The 27,972-nt window shown below is 37.0% G+C and overlaps 1 protein-coding gene across 1 annotated transcript in view; it reads left to right on the top strand.

Moving 5' to 3' along the window:
• Nucleotides 1-27,972, top strand: part of LOC140164939 (dynein axonemal heavy chain 3-like) — a 99,557-nt gene that overhangs the window by 640 nt on the left and 70,945 nt on the right. Inside the window, 19 exon segments of the mRNA XM_072188337.1 lie at nucleotides 4,625-4,726; nucleotides 6,255-6,474; nucleotides 8,281-8,380; nucleotides 9,047-9,164; nucleotides 9,639-9,684; nucleotides 9,687-9,827; nucleotides 11,049-11,244; nucleotides 11,964-12,089; nucleotides 12,447-12,642; nucleotides 13,664-13,843; nucleotides 14,501-14,637; nucleotides 15,570-15,854; nucleotides 17,278-17,462; nucleotides 18,535-18,753; nucleotides 22,414-22,638; nucleotides 23,858-24,069; nucleotides 24,985-25,076; nucleotides 26,772-26,886; nucleotides 27,126-27,242. Coding sequence (XP_072044438.1) covers nucleotides 4,625-4,726; nucleotides 6,255-6,474; nucleotides 8,281-8,380; nucleotides 9,047-9,164; nucleotides 9,639-9,684; nucleotides 9,687-9,827; nucleotides 11,049-11,244; nucleotides 11,964-12,089; nucleotides 12,447-12,642; nucleotides 13,664-13,843; nucleotides 14,501-14,637; nucleotides 15,570-15,854; nucleotides 17,278-17,462; nucleotides 18,535-18,753; nucleotides 22,414-22,638; nucleotides 23,858-24,069; nucleotides 24,985-25,076; nucleotides 26,772-26,886; nucleotides 27,126-27,242 — 3,012 coding nt within the window.

Below are 27,972 nucleotides of genomic sequence, written 5' to 3'. Positions count from 1 at the left end.
AAAAAATTGCACTGCTGTCTGACCGAAACACCATACCAATGCACTCTAGCTTCGAATGCGTAACTATCATGTGCAAATTCGAAGCTAGAGTTCTCGAGTAAGCTAAAATTCAGGTTTACATTTACTATCTTACATTATCTTGTTTCAGCTAGACCTAGAGTGCCATGGGTAGATCAACCAACAGCAATACTTTTTAGACGAAGAAGAAACCCGCCCCGGAACTCGCCCTACTCATTGCATTATTTCATTGTACCTGTAATTTTTTGCCATAACACATTTAACATAATCAACACAAAGGCAGCTTTTGTGAGGACGAAACGGGAGTTGATAAGAACTGACAGCGGAGGATACGAACGACACACCGATTTTTAGTTGTCAATCATGAATTTTAGTATTTGTTTTAAATGATATTCCCGTAGGAACTCAACAACGACCCATAATAGGAGAGTTGATTGAGAAATCTATCTACTATCTACCACGACACGGTGGTACTGTGTGGATAGAAGATACAGGGTGGTAGTATAACACGTTCAGTCATCATATTGTCTTCAGTTTTAAAACGCATGAAAACAATTTTTTTTTAGATTGTCCAATTTGGCTACAATTTAGCTAGGCTAACATTTATGTATCTTAGCTGAAGTATTTGCTTACTTTTAACTGGAAACACAATCGCTGAAGTACAAATTCCGACCATTATTATGAGTCTGTTTAATTCTGCAACCTTGCTTGATCAAAGTTGTCTAAGTCTTGTCTTGTAGTTGTACTACGTACCCAACTCCCCTTGGTGGAGGGGTAATGCGGGTAGGGTTAGGTGGTGCGCTTTGAGGTAAATTATTTGAGGTAGAGGTCTGTTACTGCTTGCTTGAAGAGGTTGCTGTCGTTGATGCTGGTGATGTGTTGAGGTAGTGCGTTCCAGTCTCTTGTCGTAAGTGGTATAAATGAGTTCAGGAAACAGTCTTTATTGGCTTGTAATGGGATATAGGCCCTAGCTGTTGATGTTAGAGCGGCGTGGTGACCGGGCGAAGTAGTTTTTGTACCGGGATTGCAAGGAGACCCACCCGTGCCTTGTGGAAATTAGTGAGCCTAGCAATTTTTCTACGGTTATACTAAGGGTTCAATGTCAAGATTGGACATCATATCTGTCACACTGCTGTAACGGCCATAATCATTCATAATAAACCTAACAGCTCTCCTCTGAATAGATTCGAGCTTATCAATGAGAATTTGAGTATATGGATCCCATATAGCGGCTCCATACTCAAGAATAGGTCTAATAAGAGTTATGTACGCTAATCGCTTGTTTTGACGACAGACCAGCGCCACTCATTATATACTAATGGGAAAATCCAGTGCTGGGCAAATCAATCCATCTCCCGATTTGCAAAGGTTGACTTGTCATTGCAAACTGATGTTGATACCCTTCCGGTTCTTGAACATGTGAGCCCAGCACTACACGTGTTGATCACGTGGGGACCGTGTGATGTCTGACGATCACTTGAGAAAAATTGACACGAAATGATGTTTTTCGTGAGTACAGTCATGGTGAATTGATGAAGGAATATAGCACATGTGTCAATAATAATATGTCAAGAACAATATCCTCATATTTTTGAGACAATAATTAACTTGAGGAAGAAGTTTTTATTCACATGCATGACATTGGGCCCTGTATGGCAACCGTGTACGTATGTGCCAAACAAGGTACATGACATGAGCACAAATACTTGCACCTTCTAACTTTCGTATCACAAGCTATCGGTTGTTCATACTAAAGTTAGAATTTTCAACAATAGGAGAGGGTTAACGGCTGGGACTATACCCATCCCAAGCTGGCCCAAGTAGGCCAATTTCGACAATTTTTTATGTCTTTCAGGAAATGCCATTTCGTAAGACTTGCAACTTGACAATCCTTTTTGGACGGTACAATATTTGCTCTAGCCTTACTGATTCTAGACTAACTGATTCCAGTCTCTAACACCCATTGCATTTTATTTTTTTTGCATTTTTTTGCACTTTGAAGAAATGAGAAAAAAAGGTAGTAGCCAATGGTACATCACTGATGTACCACTTTTTGGCTTCTACTTTTTAAAGCATATAAGCGAAATTGATACCGATATAGAATGAGAAGATTTGCCCCTTCATTTTGCATACCACTCTGTCCAAATTTTTCTCATTTCCTCACAAAATACAAAAAATGCAAAAAAAATGCAATGAGTGTTAGTACCCCCTTTCACTTGGCAAGCAAATATTTTGTTGTTCAGAAAACTTCATGTTGAAGTTGAGTTGCTTCAATTAAAAAAAAAAAGACGAAGTGTTTTGACAAATTCCTTTTTGGACGGTTGCACTGCAATAATTCATATCAACATAATGCATTGCTAGGGCCTTGGGGCCTTTTGGGCCAAGTTCACCAAACTTACTTTCTAGCAAGTGCAGCCACTGCCTGGATATTCGCCCGGTCCCGCAGGCCTATGTCATGGGATTTGCATTTAAACCTGGCTTGACGCTGAACCGCAGAGTTAAAACCAGAGAACTCGGACTCGACCAATGTTCATTTATCCAGAGTACAAAATACTATGACCCAGGGGCAGACTTAGGCTTCGATTTTCTACTGGCCCTCCTGGTCAGTGAAATGGCAAGTCTACTGGCCCTGCAATAAATTTACTGGCCCAGCTTTTTCATTATTTTCTTTGCAAAAAGTGCAAAATAAATATTAGCATGTTGCAGTGCGTCTTTGAAGTTAGAGACTACCAGTACCAATTTCCAAACTTTATACACATGTTACTTGTGTTACTTGTGTGTTATTAAAAAAAGCAGATTCAACCCATCGTGAGACGTTTTTCAAACAAATCCAGGTTACCGGGCGATCATGCATATTACGCTAAAGACGAGGTACAAATGATTGACCGGCAGCCTGGATTTGTTAGAAAAACGTCCCACGATGGGTTGAATCTGCTATTTATTCTGTGCCAATTTAAGTTGAGCAAATCTTTAACATTTTAATTGTTTTGTACTGAGTGTACTCAGTGTAGGCCTAGAGAGTGTAGTCACTAATATAAGTTCAGTCAGTAGTCCTTCCTTTCTAGTTGTTCACAACAGTTCAAGTATGCGGTATTGTGGTATCGCTATACCATCATCAGATTGAGTACGAAAGAGCTTGGAAGTAGTACTACTATCGCCGTAAAAAGCGGTCGTATATTTGAATTTGCTTGTTCGGTAATTTTGTGCCCGGTACCAGCGCATTTTTCGGCGGGTAACGGTACCGAATTGTAAAAAAAAAAAAAAAAATTGAATTTGAATGCATTTTGATATCATTAATAGAGTATGACATGAAAACTATGTATCAATTTTCATATTAAAAACACAAAACAATGTGCAAAATTCAATTTTTTTTTTTTTTATTTTTTTTTTAAATTTCAGGTACCGGGCAGGGAATTTCCTGCCGGTAATAGGATTATCGGGCGGACTCGAATTCCGGGACTCACTCACACCCTTAAAGGTCCGTAACCCGATCGATAGCATCATCCCCCCCCGATTTTTTTCATTGTTTATGAGGTTTTGGTATCACATGATAGATACTATTTTTACTATCCTGAAATTTGACGCTCCAAGTCGATGTATTTCCGGAGAAATCATGAAACACAGCGGCTTTTACAGGTTACCAGTTTGTAAATACTAAAACTTACTTCGAATTTATGGGTAGGGAATGAATTGCGAATCATGGGTCTCCTCAACAGCTACTTTGGTTTCGCGTCATACACATTCTGTGAAAAAAGCGAACCACACTAACTGCTGAGGAGACGGTCGCCGTATATATTTATAAAACTTCCGCGTCGCATGCGTAGTGGGCGATTAGCTCAATTACTTAGCGCATCATGCTTCACCCGTGAGGTACCGGTTCAAAATCCGGTATCGGAAGATTTTTTCCTCTCCATTTTTAACCCAAACCTTTTATATTCATTTGAAATGTACATATTGCAAGGGAAATATGTTTTGTTTCTTTTTTTTCTGAAAAAAAACAAAAAAAAACACAAATATTTTCCGTTCAATACGGGCCGGCATTGTACAGCATGTCATGCATTAGTCATCTGAACGTGAATTGTTGTTGTTGCTTGCCTGCCCAGAATGCAATTCACGTATACCAAGGTATTGGATTGCAAATTTGGCTATTTATTCACATTTACGCTGAAAATGCTCTCGTTTTTTCACAAAGCAGCATAAAGGGGCGATATTTGATATTATTATGTAATTTTAAAGACAATCCATATCCAAAACCAATAGGGTTACCCCCTTTAATAAGAAAAAAAAAAAAAAATCATTAAATAAAAATATATATTACACACAGGTGAAAGGTGGAGCAGAAACTGTGTCCAATTATGTCTATCACTTATTATCTTGTCTCATGAGTTATCAGGCTCAAAAATCTAGTGGCCCGCCGGGCCAGCATTGTTGGAAGTTGACTGGCCCGAGGCAAAATCAACTGGCGCAGGGCCACCGCTTAAATCTGTCCCTGCACGGTATGACCAAGAAACTGTGATATTACTTACCTCAATGTGCCTCATTTAATTGCGTTGGGTCACAAATAATTGTCGGTATTTTTACTCTGTTTTAATATTTGTGTCTGTAGATGGCTGACACTCCTTTGCTAAGCTGTAGCAAGACAAGGGGTCTTCCAGGATTGCCACCTCTACCTACCTCGGTTGCTGAACACCCTTCAGACCTCTATCAGGTAAGCCTGCTGTTGAACCTCATATTCATTTTACGGTACGGTATATTCACCATGGGAGCATGGTTTACCATTTGACTCATGATCGCAAGGTTATGGGTTCAAACCCCATCAGGGTTGGCCAACATGTTGTGTCCTTGGGCAAGAATTTTTATGTCACTTGTTCCACTTTACCCAGATGTATAATGGGGAGCTGTTAGGGAAAGTCATACTGGCACCGTCACATTGTTGAACCTGTTGGCAGCCACATGGTATTCTATCCTAGTGACAGGGGAATAAATGTTAAGGGCTTTGAGCAAATTGAAAATGTCACAAAGGTGCTATATAAATGTAAGTATTTATTTATTCATCATCTACTTTTTTCAGAATGAATTAGTTTTCTAAATCTTTTTGATTCTTGTGATTGAAAATTAATTACATAAAATTACCCTTCACGTTTGAATTTCTGTTGATAAATTGTCAAAATATCCAGTCACAACTTTGTGAAAAATGTATAAAGTTGAATCTGAATGTTTGTTGACCTTGCCTGCTTTAATTTTAGTCTACAACTTACAAGAAAATAATCCATCCTGTGTAACTGTAAGTAGACTACCCCGTAGTCCACTTGCCCATTGTGCATACTCTGGATATTGTATTTAAGCTTAAAACTCTGATTTAATTAATGTGTGCACAATTGATAGATTTTCACATCTGATCAGTCACCCTACTCCCTCTGTTTGTTAGCTTCCCAAGTGGACTACTGACATTGCCTTGCGGTTAAGATTTTTAACACGGGACTCTATGGAGAGTTAGGCCAATTTCTGGCCTAACTAAAATTGTCCATGATGTAATGCATCTTTAAATGGATCTGCCTTGTGATTGGTCGCCCATACCTCGCTATGGTTTAAATCGTCTGGGCCCGCGCCATTACCATTAACTACACCGTAAACAACTGTCTGTGGTTTTTGTGTTGACGCGAAAGTTAATCTCTCATCAAACATCTAGCGCGTCCAAGCGCGTACTTGTGGTTAATGGACTGATAAACAAGTATGCTTGACAGTGTGTTTTTAGAGCGCGTCCAAGCGCGTACTTGTGGTTAATGGACTGATAAACAAGTATGCTTGACAGTGTGTTTTTAGAGAGCAAAGTCCAGGGGTAAAGTTCTGCTTACAATTCAAAGTTCATAGTCGAAATTTCGGGTTCGCTATCAATAAACTGGTAGATTCCAAAATCAGAATTGTTCAGTATTAAAGTGAGCCGTTATAATTATGCAAGATAATGTTGCATTCAATTACTTTTATTGTCACTAATCGTCTGATATTTTTAACTCTTTATGACCATTTTACTATTGAATACTTTAATTTTAATAAACATCAGTATAATTTTGAGTTCAACGAAATGGGTTCATCATGACTAATAATAACATATTTTTAATAAAATTCGACTATGGCATAGTCTAAACTGTAAGAGAAAATAAAAATGTATTTTAACATAACAATTATTTTATTATAGCCAGTTGATAAAATTATATCTTTTGTTGTCCTTAAATCAGATTGTATTGAAGCACAGTGAGCATCCTCCCATCATGCAAAGCACATCATGGACACTAGCAGCACCGTTTAAAGAGCAGAAATACCATCGCACGCCCAGTGAATCCATTGCTAATAACTACACGCCGAGTGCTCGCAAACTCAAGATCCAATCTTTGCCGCGCAGCAATCTGGCTAGGTCTCACACACAGCCGCAGATGTCAAGAAAAAGGAGCCATTCTCGTATCCTTTATTATTTGAAAATTTTGATTTAGGAAGAATTTGTTTAAAGCTGTTTTTTAGTTTGTTTGTACTGTTTGGAGCGATTACCAAATAGGGTGCAACACTACTAGTCTTATTACAAGACTGACCATAAACCCTAAACTCCTTGAACGAGGATTAGAGTCAAGTCTAGCAAGTTGCACCCTATTCGGTAATTGTACCGTTTGTTTGTTTGAGTAGCAGTGTGTGAGGGGTCAGGAGTTCTAAATCAAGCACACCATAAAGCAAGGGGAAAATGTATGAAAATTACATGTTGATGGCTTCGACATTCACAGAGGCTTCAAAGGTCATGACCTCTGTTGCCCTTAGACTTAGGCCATCACTTTCAAAGTATTCTGCAGTACGTAGTGGCCTTTATGCTTTTTGCTCAATAGCCTTGCAATGAGTGCCCTTGATAACTTGAATTTTGAGGCCTGTGGAGGAAAAACTAATGTTGGCATGGCATAGAGATTATAGGTTTGAAATAGTGATAGGCTGTATAAGGGTGTAGTTGCAAACAGCTTAGGGTACCAGCTTATTTGATGCAGCTTGTTGTTCTGAGTAATTTGACACCAATTTCATTAAAATCGGCCAAAAATTGAGACAGTGCCGGCCAAATAACGGCACACAGGGGGGGGGGGGCAGATTTGTCCCTTATTTTCTAGTTTTAAGGGAATTTTATCACATTAAGGATTATGTAATGCATTTTTGGTATCTACTTACATAGTTTTAGGTCTAGGAAGGTCATTTATGCACTTTGTGTCAAATGAAATCTTTTAGTGTCCTTAAAATTAACGGTTTTGGATAAAATTAGGCCGTGAGGGCGCTTTACCTTTTAGCGACCCATTTCGCAACCATTTTTGATTTTTAAGTTAATCATGCTAGAGATAATCATCAATCATCCATTTTCTGAAATTTTCAGCCATTTATCACATTTGGTGTGGCGTGGCACTAATTTTTAATACAGGGTAACCTGCCCATAGCAATATACAGGGGTCAACGAACTTTGTATCATATGCAAGTCAATGGAAGCGTCTCTACACATATTCAAATGGGTACCACGCACAAGTGAAATAAGGTTGAGAGTTCAAATTTGGACAGAAGATGTTATTTATCAGTAACTTTGATTTGATAATAAGAAATGATAAAATTTTATTAGGGGGGATACGTAACAGCTATTAGGCTGAACAGCGCCCTCACGTCCTAAATTGGCTCTTAAACGTGCATCAAAACATACGATTTGTGTAAAAATTGCATAAATATATCAAGGGGACCCAAAATCATGTAAATAATCATTAGAATCCAACAAACAGCAAAGAAAATGCCCATAATTACCAAAATAGTGAAAAATAAGGGGGGTCCCAAGAAATCCCCCTTATGCGTCATTTTTTGGCCGGCACTGTCTCATTTTTCAACCGATTTTTTTTTAAAAGGTGTCAAAATGCTCAGGAGGATTAGCTGCTTCAATTCAGCTGGTACCCTAAGCTTTTTGAAACATCACCCTTTTTTTGGGGCTGTACAGCCTATCACTATTTGAAATTGTATTTTTAAATCTAAATTGATATGCTTTGACATTGCAGCAGGCCAACACGTATTCAAATAGGCAGGTTGGTAGAATATAAATTTTAGCATACCTAAGTACATTGTAAAATCAATTGACAGTGGTGCAGGTAATTGGTCGGTGTATGGGGTGGTGTTTGTAAATGCACATGTCAGGTAGGATCTCTATGCTGTGTGTCCATAAGCAAAGATAAAAAAATGTAGGTTTTCTTGACAAATATCGATCAGCAACAAAATCACCGCGATCACCTACCAATGGAGAAATAATACCTACGATGTCTCCAAGGGCCAAAACATTTGTTGGCAGGACCAAGAAGCAAGCAAATGGGTAAGAACAGGGGTAAAACTATATGCAGTAAAGTTGGTGAACAAAATTTCTAAGATCATCATCAAACTTTCAAACATTGCTGACAAAAGCTAGAATGATTCTTTTTCTTTCAAATCAAACTGAGTATACATGTATAACATGTACCTTGTCATCATGGGAAAGACCCAAGTAAGTAAATATCTTAACAATACACCCTAAGAAAGTAATTTTAAGTAATTTCACATTGATAACACAAGCTTCATAAGAGACTTTGTGTGGATTGTTAGTTGGTATCTTCAGGGCCCTGACACTCAGTTCAGAAGTATGTTACTGTGTGGAAGCAGCCATTGACCCTGTAATCGCGTAGCCTGGAACTACCGGCCGCGTAGGCGCACTGTATGCACCCTATACGCGTTATTGATCGCCTTGGACGCTTGTGCTGGCGACGCGTTCATTAGCACTCCAGCACCCATTAGCACCCCATGGCAGCGCCCATACGTGTGCCAATTTGTGGTTCGCGGGATCTTTTCTTCAGGCTCTGTAGCGTGCAAATTTAGCTGGTGCGATTTTACAGTCTACCGTGTGGTATCTTTTTAACAAGATAAATGGCAGATTTAAAAGGATACTGTGTCATTATATTTGCTAAACATAACATACTCAATTTCCTTTTCTTCTCTTCTCCAACAGCCACCTAGCCTTTATACCAAGTCGACCTTTGACCCCTATAGAACAGATGGGAATTATCTTGGATAAGGAGCATGTCGAAGAAGAGAACCAAGGGGATCCTTCAGAAAGGGATGTAGAAGTGAGTAGACCCAATAAATATACAAATAATTTGTTGCATTATAACGTTAAGTGATGGTTTTTTTTGGTGTGTGAGGGGGTGTTGTGGTGTGTGTATGTTTGTTTCGTGCATATAGGGGACATTTTTAGTTTGTGTTTCACACCAAACAGACTTTCATGACAACCGGAGTCATCTCAAGTTATCAGCAAAATTGGACCTTTTGAAACTCATCCTCAAATGGAGCTGCCTCATTTGTTCAATCCTTTTGAAATTCCCCCTAAGAATGTGCCCCCTTTGGAAGATGTTTCCAAAATCCTCCACAGGGGTAGTATGGATTTTAAATGGAATATCTCATTTCAATCATTTTTAAAAAAATTTAAAATTTAAAATTTAAGTTTTTAAAATTTAAAATTTAAAATTTAAAATTTAAAATTTAAAATTTAAAATTTAAAATTTAAAATTTAAAATTTAAAATTTAAAATTTCTCCACTTCAGAGATACTCATACTACATCAGTAAAGGAATCAACACAGCGATGTTAGCTCCGCCCCTGACAACATGATGGACAATGTCAGAGGTTACATTCCGTGTCACCTGTTGGAGGAGGCACACCTACACAAACTACTGCAGGCAACAGAGCAGGAAATCCTAGGGGATTATGAATTCAGTTCAAGGAAAGCAATAAGTAAGTTGTGTAGAGATAAAATTTAAACAAGTCTTCAGCACTCAACAATAATTGGAAATTTAAACTTATGATCTCAACACAAACTTAAGATGTACCTCAAATTTTCGGTCACAACTTTGACCTTCATCTGGAGACTGGCAACCCAAGTTTGGGATCAGTGACCTTTTGGACACTTGTATCGGCCCCCGTCGGGTCTCAACCGCGACAGGGGCCGATACAAGTTACCAAGAGTGTACGACCAGGTTTTGGGGTCAAGTGTCCAAAAGGTCACTGATCCCAAACTTGGGTTGCCAGTCTCAGATGAAGGTCAAAGTTGTGACCGAAAATTTAGAGGTGTGTCATAATTTTGTGTTGAGATCATAAGTTTAAATTTCCAATTATGAAGTTTACCAACACAGATGAACTTTCATGCTAGCACTCAACAATGTTTTGTTCCAGACAGTCTGCTATTCCAGTTGAAATTCATATACCCCTGTGGAAGACATGACCTTAATATCTCACACAGGGTGTATAGATTTCAAATGGAATCACCTATTCAGGTAATTCCATTTGAAATTCATGCACCTTTGTTGGAAGATTAAGGTCATGTCTTCCATAGAGGGTGAACTGAAATACCTCAACGGTTTGAGAAGTACTGACAACCGACTTCACAGAAGATGATGATGATGACCCTGTAATTTTGTGCATATAAAATGAACACAGTGATAAATTCTGCATGTTGATTCATGCATATGCACCATATGCAGATCCCCAACAGCTGTATATCTATGCGTTTGTACATAAAGATAAAAATGCTTCAACCATTATATCCACCCATTGTGGAAACATGTATCTCACAAAAACTTTTCTGTGAAACTAAATTGTGTAAAGAATGATAGAAAAAATACAAATCTATAATTAAAGACAGAGATAAAAATAATTTATTGCGTCTGATGTCACTGTCAATTACGACCCTTGATTGGTTTACACAAGTTAATAGCGCATATTAAAAGGAAGACCGATCTATCTGGTACTGATCGGAGAAAAAGGAATAACAGCAAATGGCGAAAAATTACGTACTTTTACAAGGCAAAAAGCAGCTTTTGAGATGGTTTGCATGTTTGAAAGTGCAAAATTAACAATAAGGCGCCCGGTTATAAATTCTTTTTATCTCTGTCTTTAATTATAGAAGCAATTGATAAGAATTGGTGATAATTTATTTTCTCCTAATTTGATACACAGTTGACTACATCCTCATGGATGCTGAAGAGAAAGAGCGACTGCACATCTCATGGGTACCACGACCATTTCCAAGACGCATCGTGAGGGCGCCTGTCCCATGGCATGACTCGTATGGAATCAATAAAGAGATAAATGAAGCACATCTTTTCATGACAAATTGTATGATGTTAGAGCTACAGAATCTGTGGTTTGACAGGTAAGCTAATAAAAGTGATTTTGGTGTGTCATAATGTGTCTTAAAGCCATCACTTGAACAAATGGATGTGGAAGTGAGAGTCTAACTGGCCAGTTGTATGCTTTGATCAGCTCGTAATTGGCAGGCCTTATAACATCGCAGATTAATATTAACATTTCAAGAATTTGTTTGTGACATCTTGAACCATCACAAATTTTTAATTCAAGTCTTTTGACTACTTTCCTTAACACACAAAATGAAGACTTTGAAAGTGAAAACTCAACTTTTTGTCTAAATGAATCAATTATGTAATCACCCTAATCATTTCTGATAATTCTTTTTAATTTGTCTCATTATCATTTGTTCTTGTTAAAGATGGGTGACCTGATCGACAACATCATCCCCCAATTTTCTCCATTTTGGCATCAGATGAGAGCTCATATTTTTCTCATAATCCTGTGAAATTTTAGGCCTAAAATGTATTCCGTTTAGACGTTATGAACAAAAAAGTGACCGCCTCATCTCCATTGTGAACTGGATTATTTTGGTACAGGCCTCAATGTGAATTACAAAATACAATCCGAAAAAATCTGATCACCTACCTTTAAAAGATTGGTGAGTAAATATGTTTATTTGTTGAACCATATTTTGTACTTTTTTCAAAACTACAAAAAAATGAGTTAGGCAATTATCATGTTAATGTATTGATTTGATATAATTCCATTACATATTTGCTTCAGATTCAGCAAGGTTCGGTTTGTCAGACGTGATGATCTTTTAGCAGCTGAGTTGCCATTACTGCCAACTGAATTTGAAGAATTGGTCAAGAAACAATGTGCTGAGGCAAGAAAGGAACTCCAAACAGCGTAAGTACTTACAACCTCAAATATTTTTTCACGTATAAGTATTACATTTGTTTTTAAATCATACATTTCCAGTTGAAATTTAAGTGTTATGCAGTACGAGATTGTTTTCTGTAAATTTGAGTCATTGGTTTTTACCTAATGAACTTGTGGACATTCCAAAGTCAATATTTTAATGACAAATTCTTTTTAGTTTTCTATTTTTTTCTATTATGTTCAATGAACTATATATCTCCTTTTCATCCCTGACGACTTTCAGCTTATTTTGTTGAACAGGTCTCATATATGTTGATCTCCCTACATCAATATGAAAAGACAATTATTATTTTATACAGTTGATATTTCTGTTCAATTTTCCAGATGGATTCCTATGTGTGCTGACATTTTCATGGCCAAGAAGGACATGTGGGCCTTCCTGGTCCCTCAGAATGACAATGAGTCCACCCAGAGGGTTCAGGAATTCTTTGCTTGTGTGGCAGCACTTATGTCCATACAGCTCAGGAGTATGGTCATCAATTCATTGTCAGACTTTCTGGAATTCTTTAAGATTCACCAGGTGAGTAAGTGCGTGTTTAAAAGGCTACAAAAATAACAATCATTTAATTTTCGTAAGACCAACTTACCAATATTTTGAAAGAATTTGTAAGATGTGATTGAAAAAATGCTGGCCCTGCTACTGAATTTGAATTGAAACTTCATGATTCTTTACGTAAGAAGAGCACCCTCAAACACAGGTAAATGGTATTTGTGCTATTTATTCTGTTGCACATTAGTCTAGAGCTGCCACCATACACATGCAATTCTTTTTATGGATACTGTTCACCTTTTTCCTTGAATTGAACTTGTTAAACTTTTGGTTTGAAAAGCTTTGGTTTTCATTTAAGGATTTTAAACTTAACTTTTTTGCCAACAAAATGGCTGTATATCCCTTCAGGGCCCATACCTAAATACCAGTGTGCAGCTTTCCCCACTTGACTGAGGAATCCCTCATTTGATGGGAGCATTGTGGCTGCAGTAAGCTACATCTTCGCTGGTAAATAGGTATGGGCCCTTAAAAGAGGAAACCCCCTCCAGAGCAGTTCGTGAGGTGAACCAAATCTGCCTGGTTATCAAATTAATCAGTGACAAGGTTATATCTGAGTTTGACAGGTGCTAATTGATGTTTTAATGTTATTGCCTCAATTTGCACCTGTCAAATTCAGAGATAACCTTGTTGCTGATTTATTTGATAACCAGGCAGGTTTGGTTCACCCCAGAACTGCTCTGACAGGGCTTCCTCTTTACGACTTTGGAGAAAACAACAAAACTGCAAAAAGGAAAACATTGTTTGTTTCAAAACATTGGGAGTAAAATGTCCCTGACAATAGAAGCAAGAAACCAAAGATTTTTCTTTCACATTACTAACCAAAACTTGGATTTGTTATGCAGGAGGGCAATGATTTTGGTGATGAGTACAAAGACTTGCAGTATGTGATGCCACAGGTGATGATAGTGAAACTCAAGGTAGAGGAGCCACATATTGTGTTTGATGCCCCCCCTGCCTATTACTAACCTGACACACTGATTTTGTTATACAGGAGGGCAATGATTTTGGTGATGAGTATAAAGACCTACAGTATGTGATGCCACAGGTGATGATAGTGAAACTCAAGGTAGAGGAGCCACGCATTGTGTTTGATCCACCATTCAGGGAGTGTAGGGATATCATCCTAAGATGCTTCTCAGAGATTATTGATAGTGCAGAAGGATTACAAAGAGTAAGTGGTTTCACTTTGGTTATAGAATTTTTTTATGTACGCTCGTACTTTGGGGTCTATTTTATCTATAATTTTAAAAACATGTATAGTATTTTTTTCCATTGCATATTTTTGTCTTCTCAGTTTGAGTATATTTTTGATACTTTGATAGGTATGATAAATTTTGAAGTAGGATATTTCTCATGGAAATTGTTTTGTTTAGAAAGGTGACAGTTTTACTTAAAAAATGAAGGGTCAACCATGTCTGTAGGACAAAAATTAGCAAAGGTATGAGCAAATGTATTTTTTCCAATTCTGTGACTATCATTGATGGTACCTTTACAATAAATTACTGTACAAAAAAGCAAGTATGCAACATTTTTCAGCATGTAGATCAATTTTACATAAAAGAGGTTTTATTTGAAAAAATCTTACTATCACTGTATATGATAACTTCTGTATCAAGGTATACCAAACGACACTTTTTGACTTTCAACCTAAAGTTTCTGGTGTCCAAATTTAAAATGTTTGTATTTTCCTATGGGGATTACACAGTTAAGCCATATCTGTGGTCACAAGTTAGGAGTTGAATGAGGCCCTCTTTAATAAGCAATGTGGGCATACCTAACTTTGAGACAACTGTCTTTCACTTGTACTCATTTGTTCTTATTTTTACAGGTTGAATGTGCAATATTCCCACAAATGCAAAAACAGCGGCTGCTACTTAGGGCCGTCAAAGTAGAAGAACCACTAGTGACAGAGTTCATAGACCAAGCCATGGAGATATTCAAATATAACACTGTAGGACCAACTAGGTAAGCAAAATACCGACATAATCTAATTCACTCAGACCTGCTCTGGGAGGGATAGTTGATGGATATTGTGATTTTATGCAAAGCAATATAAGTTAAACACAGTCCAATGGGTCTGTTGCCTGATGAAGCTGGAAGTTTAAGACTCAACGTAACAAGTTTGCAGAAAGTAAGTTCCAGAAAGAGATTTCGGTCAAGTCCTGGTTCGCTGGTTTAAATTCTGGTTCATCTGCCATGGGCTTGAAATCTTGGAGCATGGTTCATCTCGGGTGACATGGTTATTTAATGATCTCTGTATTAATAAGTCATGTGACTTGGGGATGATATGGAGTGGCCCCCGCTTGGGGTGTGTGTGGTGCTTGTTACCGGTTGTTGTGTGAGGTGGGACACATGTGGCGGCCGATGGGTGCATCCTTTTGATATGGATGTACACATATTTCATATGTAATGTTTTAACCTTTTGATGTATTTTGCTTGGCCCATGGGCACCCATGGAAAACAGTGTTTTTACACTGATTGGGTATCCCCAGGCTAAAGAAGATGTAATAAAATAAAATAAAATAAAGGACACATCAGTTATGTGCTAGCTAGAGAAGGTTAGAAATCCAGTAACACAAGCAATGGGCTGTTCCATTTTAAATCCACACTACCCCTGTGGAAGAGTTATTTTAAGTCAACTACAGTGGGTGTATAAGTTTTGAATAGAATAGACAGTTGGGTAACTTCCATTTGAAATAGTCACTCCAGTTGTGGAAGATATAGATAAAGCTATAATATAGGGGAGTATGGGTTTCAAAATGATTAATCCTGACCAATTACATTTGAAAAACATACTCCCTCTGTGGAAGATATTTGCAAAATCTTCCTCAGGAGTTGTGAGGATTTCGGCTGGAATAGCCCAATGCTTACCCTTTTTAAAATTTTACTTCATATAGATATCTCAACACATACAAGAAGTACAATGATTTATTGAACACCAAAGCCGAGGCTGACATCACTAATTTCTTGAAGGAGACTCACTCTCTCATGGGCTTCACAAAGAAGATTGACAGCTACCAACAGCTCAAAGATGAGATTGCACTGTTACGCATCTCGGTCCCTCTCAGTATGTTCTGCCTGGATTGCAGGCTGCTCAATGGGGACTTGGCTACACGTGCACAGAAGCTGAAGGAGAGACTGATCACTTTTGAGGTGGAGGAGAACAGGTCTCTTAACAAAGGGTAAGTGATAGGGAATATTGTCCTTGGGCAGGAAAAACCTCCTATGTGCTTGTGGCCCCTGAACATGTTTAAAACAAAACTGCCAACAGGTTACATAGGAGGTTTTGCTTTAAACATTTTCAGGGGCCAATGATACATAGGAAGTTTTTACTGCCCAACGACAATATGAAGATCATTTCTGAAGAAAATAATTGCTGCCTAAATAAATTGATATTTTAGAAAAGGCTTTACTGGCCCATAACAGTAAGATATCCAACTATTAAGCTTGCTAGAGACATGATTGATTGAATGCATAATTGTTTATTTGTTTGACTGATTGTGTATTTCACTGATTGATTAAAGCCATAATGTATAATTTCCATCAAATTTTAATTTTCTTTTGCTTCACTCAAAATGCTGAAATAATATTAGTAATAACTGTCAGAAACGGGTTCCTGTGCATTTAAAACCAAAGTAAAAGGTAAAGTGAAAGAAACCCCACTGGCTATTTTGGTAGTTTAACATAGAGTTCTATGGAAGACTTTGATATGACATATGTCAAAATTGCTCTGTTGAACTGACAAACACAACAAATTTGGCTGATTCCATTTAGGGGTGGGGTATGAGCGTTTGGACAGTATTTATTGTGGGACATTAGAGCACATCAGACATATCGAATTGCATTCTGAATACTGAAGAATGTCCTTCTGATATCAAATAATTTTGATTTTTTGAAATTAGCAATGTAATACACATTATATGGCAAATCATTAAAAATTGATATTTTTGATATTTAACAATACTCGAAGTAAAATTTATAAATCTGATGATTTATACTTAAAGCGTATGTAGGTGGGATGAAAAGCCGACGATCAATTGAAAATTTTGACCTTTAATTATTGAAGATATGGATTTTTTCCCCAAAACACCAAAAAAAATTAGGTCTTTTGGGAAAAATCCATATCTTCAATATGAAAGGTCAACATTTTCAATTGATCATCGACTTTTTCCTCCCAACTACATACACTTTAAAAATATATCGTTAGATTTATAAAATTTACTTCGAGGACTGTTATATATCAAAATGTGAAAAATATCAAATTTTTATAATTTGTCATAAAATTTGTATTATATCGTGAATTTCAAAAATGAAAATTATTTGATATCAGAAAGACATTCTTCAGTATTCAGAATGCAATTCGATATGTCTGATGTGCTCTCATGTCCCACAAAAATACTGTCGAAACGCTCAAAAGCGCTCATTCCAGATCCCTTAAGGTGGGACACGTACTGTAAACATTACAAATGTGCCAAAAAATCAGGTTTGAAAAAAATTAACCAATTTCATATTATAAGATCGTATATTATGGCTTTAATTGGTTGGTTGAGTGATTGGTAATTGATTGATTGTCTAATTGATTGTTGATTGATTGATCGATTACAGGATCTGTAGACGATACGATGAGATAGCAGACCGCCTTGGAGAGACACCAACCACCACAGCAGAAATAGTAGCACTGAGCGAGTACCTGACAGAGTCGAGTGAGGTGACAGTGGTCAAACTCAAGAATGAAATTGACGAGGCTGCTAATAGACTTATGTTCCTACTAGACTATGCAAACTTGCCATGTAAGGATGTGTTGTATATTGGGCTATTCCACTTGAAATCCATACACCTTCTGTGTAAGACTTGCCCTTTAATTGTCCACGTGTGAATTTCAAATGGGGTTACCTGAATGGGTGACTCTGTCTGAAATCTACACCCCTGTGTGGGTGATTAAAGTTATGTCTTCCAGAGAACTGGAATAGGTTCAATACATGGAAATTTACACTGAGATGCACATGTCCTCATTAGAGGAATTCCATTTATGTTTTTTCTGTTGTGATTAAAATGTGGCCAGTCTGATAATTCAAATTTGGTGTTCCTGAAAAGTTTTGATTCTGTTGCTCATTTTTCTTAACCATTTTGTGAAACACCCTTTTGGGATCAAAAACCTTTTAACATCACCTTTGGATGAAACACCTTTTTGGAATTAAGAGTTTTCCGAAGAGTACTGTGTCTATATAGATCATCAGTAACTTATAATGAAAACTGTTTAGAGAATTGGCACTGTGGAATAAAAACATGGAGAAAAAAACATTGGGAAAAAACCTTAAGACCACTCAGAATATCATTTGGTCACCATTAAAAATGTTCTATTGTCCTCTATCATAGACATTCTGATAATTATACATGTGCATTTCTATAAAAAATTTAAGAACTGTATTTGTGAAATTAGGAGAAAATGTATGTAAAAAAATCTAGTTTGAATAATTATACTGTCAGCAAGAAAATTATACAGGAATATTTTTGTCATGAGGAGATGTAATTTCTGTTATGAAAAGAATGTACTTATGTCTTCAGTGGGCTATATTCCATTTAAAATCCACACTACCCCTGTGTGAAGATTTAGCTAAAGCCTTCCACAGAGGGAGTATGAGTTTTGAATAGAATAGACAATTGGGTACTCACTCCAGTTGTGGAAGATATAGGTAAAGCCATAATACAGGGGGAGTATAGGTTTCAAAATGATTAACAATGACCAGTTACATTTGAAAAACATACTCCCCCTGTGAAAGATATTTCCCAAATTTTCCACAGGGGTTGTGTGAATTTCAAGTGAATAGCCCAATTTGACCATTTATGTTTATTCTTTACCAGATGAGGATATTAAACTGAACAGCACAGTTTTCCATTGGCCGGACCACATCCTGACCGTGTTTGAGGTTTGTAAAAACCGTCTGTTGACCCGCCGGGATCAGGCCGAGGATGAGGTCAGGAAGAAGGTGCAGCGGTTTGAGGAGAAACTCAACGAGTACAACAAAGAAGTGGATTCATTCAGAAAGAAAGAGGTAAAAATTGACAGGATATATGTAATTTGTAAATATAATTGAGTTGAACACTGTAAAGTTTTTTAAAAACTGTATTTTATTTATGATATAGATGCATTTGTAGGATTGTAGTTTATAATATCCAAGATGTTTTACTTGATAAATCCAATAATTACTTGCATGATTATACTTTCCCCATCTTGGTTGATGGTTTCCTCAGACTGGGTGCTGAAGCAAAGGGTTCTTAACTCTCTCTATGCAGCTGTCGACTGCAGACAACAAGTTTTAAAAAACCCAAAAAATTTTCATGACCATATTTGGAATTAGCATGAATAGTAACATGAACAAACCACTTCCCAAACTAGTATCCTTGTTAACTTTGATTTAACTTGCATCTGTTTGAACTCCCCTTTCCAATGCACATTGGGGCTATTCCAGTTGAAATCCATACACCCACTATGAAAGATATGACCTTAATCTCCCATACAAAGAGGGAGTGTGAATTTCAAATGGAGTCACTCATTCAAGTAATCCTAATTGAAATTCATGCTCCCAATGTGGAATAGCCCCAATGTGCATTGGAAAGGCGAGTTTAAACAGATGCAAGCTAGATAAAAGTTAACAAGGATACTAGTTTGGGAAGTGGTTGAATATGGTGCATGTTTCATTTTTGATGAAACCATATGCAGATTTTCTCCATATTCATACTTTGTTGTACGAAATAGTTCACATTCATTTATAATCAAGTGACTTTGTATACATATCATGCATGTTGATGTTATCATAGTAGGTCTCAGTGCAACATTGCTTACAAGTGTTTACATTTTTGTTCACAAACATCTTCCAAAAAGAAGAAAAGATCAACAGAGCCAGTTGTAACAATATGATTTTGTCTAGATAGAAGAGATGCTGTTTTACCTCAGCTGTTTTGCTGTTAAATGATTGTTATTCTATATTGATCACTGACAAGTAAAATTACTTTTAAGTACTGAAAAGTGCTTCCCAGCTCATTAGCTATTTGATGTCTCAGCGGCACAAAGAAGTATCTCAAATAACAGCTGTATATTTGTATATATGTGGTGTGGTCAAGCAAAATCAGTCTGACGTCAGGCATATTCAAGTGAGTTTTCTACATGATCATACAAAGTATTTGCAAAGGTACATTTTGAAGACCTTACTTCCAAAAATATGAACAGTTGAAGTATTTCCAAAATAATAGACAACAAAAGAAAGTTTTTCCTTTGTTTGTCTATATCTGGAAATCAATATTTCTAACTTCCAACTGATTTTGCTGCTTGATCACATCACATATAATCATAATAATCATACCTATCGAATCCAATAAACTTTCGTTCTTTAATTGTGTTTCATCAACATTTTTTGCATGCCACAAATTTACTTTTCCTTCACATCTTTTCTTCATGCAATATATAGCCACGTGGAAAGGTAAAATTACGAAAAAAATAAATGAATAACAGATTGTTTGATGTTGATGTTTGGAGGACTTATTCTATTTTAGTTTTTGGACACCAAGTGGGATTAATATGGGATTTTGATGAAATCATTGGATTCTTGGCAATTAAAAATTGAAATTTAACTTTGATTAATCTTTTTATGAGAATATTTGCAAGATTCATGACAAATTGTAGCCCTGCATGATATGCGTTCACAGCTGAGAACAGTACGAATCAAGAACATTACTGTGTACAGCTATAAAAATGTAAATGGAATGAGTTCTGCACACACAAATTGGGTGAACCATATTGTTGAGAATGTGATAATATTCCTGAAGTAGTTTTTTGTGTTTGCACTGATAACACTGACTGTTGTGTATGTGTAGTATGTCATAAAAGGTCCCTTTTGTCGGTTTCTAATAATGTTAGCTATTGAGTTGTGGAGGTATGGTATGGGATAGGGTTCACACTAAACCTGTTTTGTACCAACTAGCATGTTAACCACATATTGAAACTGTTGCGTTGCACAAGTTAACTCCTGTTCAGGTGCACTGGGAGAATTTAAATGGTTTGCTGTGTGTGTGGGTGTGTCTGGGCAAGAATGTCAATCCGTATTGAAAAGTGGGGTGACACAGATTTTTTAAATGGATTTTGGTGCTGCATCTTATAATAATTTGCGATCAGTCCCAAGTTTCGTTTTTTATTTTGTTTGTCGTAAAGGCTTTTTCAGTTTTGTTCGAAGCATCATGAAATTCACACTGGAGATAGATTATAAGACGGGGAATGCAATAAACTATTCGTGGGAAATCGGTCAACAATTGGCCTCTAAATCTGTAAAAAAACAGATTGGGTATGAGGTTGTCTGGCAAAATCTCGCAGTTACTAGGCAAATCCAAACAAACGTGTCAAGTTGGCGTACGCCACGCGCCCACGCGTGGATCTACACAAGCGATTCCGCGCGCGTGCATATGCTGGGATACACGCATTGGAGCCGATAGGCCGATGACAAAAACGGTACGGGAATGTGGGTTATAAAAAGATGAAAACGGGAATAAAGTAGGAAAGAAAGAAACTAATCAGGAAATGTAAGAAAAAAAAAAAAAAAAATTAAAAAAGCTTACTGAGAACTGAATTATATAAAAGATAATGGAAACATGGAAACGGGAAACCACAAGCTAAGCATGCGAAATAGCAAATAAAAAAGAAGCTAAAAGGGGAATGTAATAAAGGACAGATTTTGAAAATAACGGGAACGGGGTTAAATAATAAAAAACGGGAACAGGGTTAAACAGTTAAATAAATTTAAAAAAACCATGGAAATCACAAACTAAGCAGCAAAAAAAAATTGAACAAAATTGACCCATGAAGAAGAAACTCAAAAGAAAGAAAATAGCTAAAAAGGAAATGTAGGCCTAAGGAGGCCAGATTTATATACATAAGATTTACCTTTTCAATAATTCTACCTGTTGAGTAATTCCTCCTATTTAGTGAACGCTCCCATTTACTCATCTAGCGGGGACGCGGGTATTCCGCTAGTCTATATAATAGAGGTAGTCATTGTGACGCCAGTGACGCCATCTTGTGGGTACGTAGTGCCTTGTTGCTGTTGACGCTTGACTAAAGAGGTGCGTCACGTGCTGCAACTTCCGCGTAATCGAGGGCGTAATGTCTAACGCATGACATGTAGAACAGCAGTACCCACAAGACACGGGATCCCGCGGAAAAGGCTGACGGCCTCTATAGGGGGGAGGCGGGTTCTAAATGAACCCCTATTGTGGAAGCCATTGGTGCACATGCTTACAAATACCATAATTGGTTCTAGTAGCACAGATATCTTAAAATGTGGATCTAATAGACTTGCATGACTTCTTAGGGGGTGTCTGAGAGGGATGCACCCCCCTTTAAAGTTGGAATTGTTTGCTAAATTAGGCCCCATATGAAGCCATTGTGGATTTTTGTACACTTCCTAGTTACAGTGTCACATACATGTACCTCTGTGATTGAAGTTGCCAAATTGGGTGCATGCATTTTAAAAGCGGGGCATGTATCCCTGTCTCCCAAGGATTGATGCCATGTATTGGGTGTGTGAGGGGGGGGGGGTTGTGTGGGGGTGTGTGTGTGGGGAGGGGAAGGAGTGTAAAGTGAGTGTGTGGAGCAAGCATGTGTTTGATGTGTGTTTGTGTTCCAATTAAAAATTTGCTGCGATACCTATAATCATATTAACTTATTGAAATGGCATGTTTTCAGATGCTGAGCATGGACGCAGATGAAATCCAATGTCGATAAGCTGAGCGAGTTGCAGAAGCTTCTGGAAGCGGCAACCGAGGAGCTGGAAGGCTTGAATGTTGAGGAGCAGCTGCTGGAGTGGGAACCGAGTCAGTTCCCTATAATGCAGATGATGTTTGCTGCCAAGGCTCCCTACGATTCACTGTGGAATACTGCACTCAACTTTCACATCAAGTATGAAACATGGCTGAATGGTGAGTATAGCCAGGCCCATGGTACTCAGTACAAACTACCTATACCCAATTCGGAGGACAACGCCGTAGTCTCATGTTGAAATAGTATAACCCTGATCTGTACCAGCGGTCACGTCTGTCTACATGACCAACAGTGAACTGTGTATATAGACCTTTTTTTTTTTTTTTTCCAATCAATCGATATTGGGTTCATCATTCGCGTCATCGGCACCCAAACGCAAATGCTGCGCCGGCGTGCGCGATCAGCGTTGCGCGACGCTAGGCGGCCTGCGCGCGAGATTGCCAGCTCGCAGTACGCGTTTAGTTCGTCACGGTGTAAAAAGTAAACAAAATTGCGGGTTTTCCGTATCTTTTGTATTTTGTAGCATCAAAACATGCTGAAACAATACAGTTCCTGTTTAAATAATTATTTTATGGAAGCTAAAGTGACAGAGTTGACAAAACATAGGAGAAAATACGCATTATTTGGTGTTTTCACATTGCAGACACATGGGGAATGCATGTGTTGTTTGTTTACATCTGAGACCCCAATATCGATTAAGTGACGTCATCAGAAAAAGGTCTATACAGGGTGTCATCAAGGTAATCGGGCCTGAAAGTCGTCTCTTTGTATCATCACGCTGCAGCTGTCAATCACAATGCAACACATCAAAATTACTTGGTTAAATTAGTAATAAAAACAAAATCTAAATAGGTTACCCTGAACAGAGAAGATCTCCTCTGCCCTGACGCATATTTTTTTTTTTTTTAAAAGGTAATTAAACAACCTATGACAGAGATACTTACTAGAGCTTCCAAAAAAGATGAGAAAAGATGTTGGGATGGCCTCTGCTTTACGAGAATCACCTTTTGTCAAGCGCATCTGCACATGTTCAGGGTCCAACTCATTATGTATTCATAGTCACCTTTTTGTCTGCGCATGGCAGACTCTTACACATTGTCCAGCTCTTACACAATTTCCCAAGCTCACACTGTCCTCAGTATTTTCCTCAGTATTTTCCTCGGTATTTTCCTCGGTATTTTCCTCGGCCCAAAACAAAACCCTCCAATTTCACACAATGACCTCAAAATAGATGAGTGCGCAGTTATTATTGTCTAATCGGTATATGGATATATGTTGAATGCCTCTACTATTACATATCAATGATTTCTTGTTGTTAATGGTAAAGACAGTAACATATTTTTCTTCACTTTCTAATTGTCTTTCTCAAATTTACAGGTCCGTTCCAGGATCTCAACGCAGAGAAAATCCAAGAGGAAGTTGATGTTATGTTCCGTACCATGTACAAGTTAGGGAGGAGTTTTGGTGATCAACCGGGACCGCAGAGAATTGCTAACAATGTCAAAGGGAAGATTGACAAGTTTAAGGCTCATCTACCCATGCTGGGAGTCATATGTAACCCTGGTATAAGAGATAGACATTGGGGAAGGGTAAGGATTAACCAATGCCTTACAGTGCCCTTGATTGGTTAATTACATGATATTATCATCTTAGTAACCAATCAAAATAGAGCTATTAGATTTTATAGCAATTTTAAACTTAATCTCCTTCAGCCTTACTTACCATATCTCTGATTGGCTCAATACATGATATGGGCCTTTTTGTAACCAATAAAATTAGTTTTTAATTTCGCTGATAGTGCCCATGGGGTTAAGGAATAAATTTCACAAAGACACTTAACTAATGTTGGATTTTCAGACCTATAGATGTTGTAATAATTGTTTATACTTTGATCAGCTCGTAATCGGCGGGAATTATTTGGCTTTTATCACTACGCCAAAAAGTAGACCCACGTTAATAAGAGTGTTATAGTTGATCTGCCTGGTCTATATTTTGAGTGTTAAAGAAAGTAGACAAAGTACTTCAATTAATAAGTTGTAATCACAGCAGCTGAAAGGAGTATCCCAGCAAGCATTGCAGTATAGCTGCATGCTCCATAGCAAATGTATACAAAATATAAACAAGAGCCGCTTAGATATTGATAGCTATGGATAGTTTCACAATACTTTACGGGTCATATTTTTGCAAACAAAAGTCTTAACCTCCCCTGATTTAAGCCAGTTATTGAAAGTTGAAGTGATGGATTTTGTGTAAATTGTCTATGGCACATACAGTTCTATTATGGTACCGCAAAGCATAATGGGATACTCCCTTCAGCTGCTGTTAGTTGTAATACATCTGGTGAGATGTCACAAGACAATAAGCAAATGTAAATCTTTGTCAATTTGGCTCCTGGAGATTTACAGTGGGTTTCTTAAAACAGATCTTTTTAAACTTAAGTTGAAGGAAACTGGAAGAATTGATCTTCTGTGTCATTTAATTTGTTCTCATTTTTTCCAACCTAGATGAGTGAAGTTGTTGGATTCCAATTGAAACCTGAACCAGAGACATCCCTGTTTCAAATGCTGGAGCTTGGTTTGGCAAAACACTTAGAAAAGTAAGTGAATGTGAACACTACCTTACAGGTTAAACATACTTGAGGCATTAACAGCGATCCCCATGAAAACATAGAAATCATTAAAATTTGAAGGTATAGCTTAAAAATGAAGGATAATTTAATAAAATGGCTCTGGTATGAACGTTTCGACAGTATTTTTTGTGGGAAATGAGAGCACATCAGACATATCGAATCAAATTCTCAACACGAGGAATGTCGTTCTGATATCAAATAATTTTGATTTTTTGAAATTTTGCGATATAATACAAATTTTATGGCAAATGATTAAAAATTGATATTTTTGATTTTTATAGGCCTCAAAGTAAACTTTATAAATCTAATGATATGTACTTACAGTGTATGTAGCTGGGATAAAAATCTGACGATCAATTGAAAATTTTAACACTTCATATCAAGATATGGATTTATTCCCCAAAACACAAAAAAAAAATTTGGCTTTTTTGGGAAAAAATGTATATTGTCAATATGAAAGGTCAAAATTTTCAATTGGTCGTCGGCTTTTCATCCCAGCTACATACACTTTAAGTACATATCAGATTTATAAAGTTTACTTCGAGGACTGTTAAATATCAAAAATATCAATTTTAATCATTTGCCAGAACATTCTTCGTATTCAGAATGCAATTTGATATGTCTGATGTGCTCTCATGTCCCACAAAAAATACAGTCCAAATGTTCATACCCCTTTTTTTTCATTTGGACAATTGACAAAAAAAAGGAACAATACGGCAGTGCTGAAAAATGTGAAGCATTCGCTTGTGTGTTGTAGCAAGTGTCTGTGTAGAAAGAAGCCTCCAACATTGATTAAAATGTCACATAATAATTTGAATGAACACAGCTGCATACATGCACTAAACTTTCATTGAGGCATGTACACATGTATCACCAAATTCCTTAATTTGTTTACAAGACCTGTCTGATTTATAGTTTTACAATCCAATTGAACTTATTTAGGAATATGTTAAGGGAAGGGGTATGAACGTCTGGACAGTATTTATTGTGGGACATTAGAGCACATCAGACATATGGAATTGCATTCTGAATACGAAGAATGGCCTTCTGATATCAAATAATTTTGATTTTTGAAATTAGCAATGTAATACACATTTTATGGCAAATCATTAAAAATTGATATTTTTGATATTTAACAGTACTCCCCCCAAGTAAACTTTATAAATCTGATGATTTCTACCTAAAGTGTATGTAGGTGGGATGAAAAGCCGACGATCAATTGAAAATTTTGACCTTTCGTATTGAAGATATGGATTTTTTTTCCCAAAACACCAAAAAAAATTAGGTCTTTTGGGAAAAAAATCCATATCTTCAATTTGAAAGGTCAAAATTTTCAATTGATCGTCAGCTTTTCCTCCCAGCTACATACACTTTAAGACTATATCATTAAATTTATAAAATTTACTTCGAGGACTGTTATATCTCCAAAATGTGAAAAATATCAAATTTTAATAATTTGTCATAAAATTTGTATTATATCGTGAATTTCATAAAATGAAAATTATTTGATATCAGAAAGACATTCTTCATATTCAGAATGCAATTTGATAGGTCTGATGTGCTCTCATGTCCCACAAAAAATGCTGTCGAAACGCTCAAAACGCTCATTCCAGTTCCCTTAAGCAGTCAGGAATATATAACCACAATACCATTTATTTTCAGGCTTGAAGAAATTGGTGGTGCTGCAGCCAAGGAGTATTCATTGGAGAAGGCCATGGAGAAAATGAAGATAGAATGGGCTGATGTACACTTTGAGTTCCTGCCATACAGAGATACAGTAAGAAAATAAGAGGGAAGAGGTTCTAAGTACATAACATGAGCAATGTCTAAAATATTTTTTTGGTGATGATCATGGTTACTTTTTTAACAATTTTCATAATATTTTGATGAATGTTGTAAATTTTTACAACAGGGTGTGTCCAAGTGCATATTATGAGCAGGGTCGAAAATATTTGTAGATGACGATCATGGTTACATAATGATATTTTGATGAATGTTGTGAAATTTTTGCTACAGGGTGTATCCATTCTAGCCAGTATTGATGAGATTCAGCTGCTTCTAGATGATCACATTGTCAAGGTACAGACGATGAGAGGCTCACCATTCATCAAACCATTTGAACAAGAAATGAAGGTAAGAATATTTATATGATTTATATGTATGGTATCATGGTTTAAAAAAAATTGACTTGAATGTGTAAAGTGTGCAGAAGTTTGGGGTTAGTAAAGTCTTGGCTTGACCAACTTGGTAAAGGTGTGACTAGGTGTTTACCACTCTACTTCACTTTCTGATGGAATCCCATTACCCAAATATTGCGTTAATAATAGGAGGGAAGTCGTCAATGTGGGTCAAGCCCAGCAAATTCAAAAGACTTTACCCATTTCGTGCAGTGCCGCCTTACTGTGTCCGCCATATCTCGAAAAGGCTAATGGATGTGGGATGAAATATCAAGTAAGTCAAATATTTGTTGAGAGAACTGTTTAAAATCTCGTTTTATCATGTATGACCAAGGTCTATAACATTTTGCAGTAAACCTTTGACGAGAGTGTATTTGTGACACGATCTGGTCCATGGGGGCCAAAGGAGGCATTTTTGAAAATTGAGTTAGTGTAATTATTACATTATACATACAATAGGCTATCATTTACTGAAAACCCCAAGGTCCGTATGCACAAAAGAGTTAGACCGGGTCTAAAGTTAGACCTGGTCTAAGTGGAATTTAATTCCATCAGGAATGGTCCTTTACTCTTATTTCCTTCCTAGAGTAGCTAGCAAATTCTAAAGATTTAAAGGCAAAGATCAAAAATAATACAAAATAACTCAAGCAAATGTAAAGGAAAATGTCCTTCCTCCTAGGACTAAA

This window comes from Amphiura filiformis, chromosome 11 (assembly GCF_039555335.1).
Source record: "Amphiura filiformis chromosome 11, Afil_fr2py, whole genome shotgun sequence".
Classification (NCBI taxonomy): Eukaryota; Metazoa; Echinodermata; class Ophiuroidea; order Amphilepidida; family Amphiuridae; genus Amphiura; species Amphiura filiformis.
The sequence above is the reverse complement of the archived record's forward strand: the minus strand, read 5'-3'. Positions and strand labels throughout refer to the sequence as shown.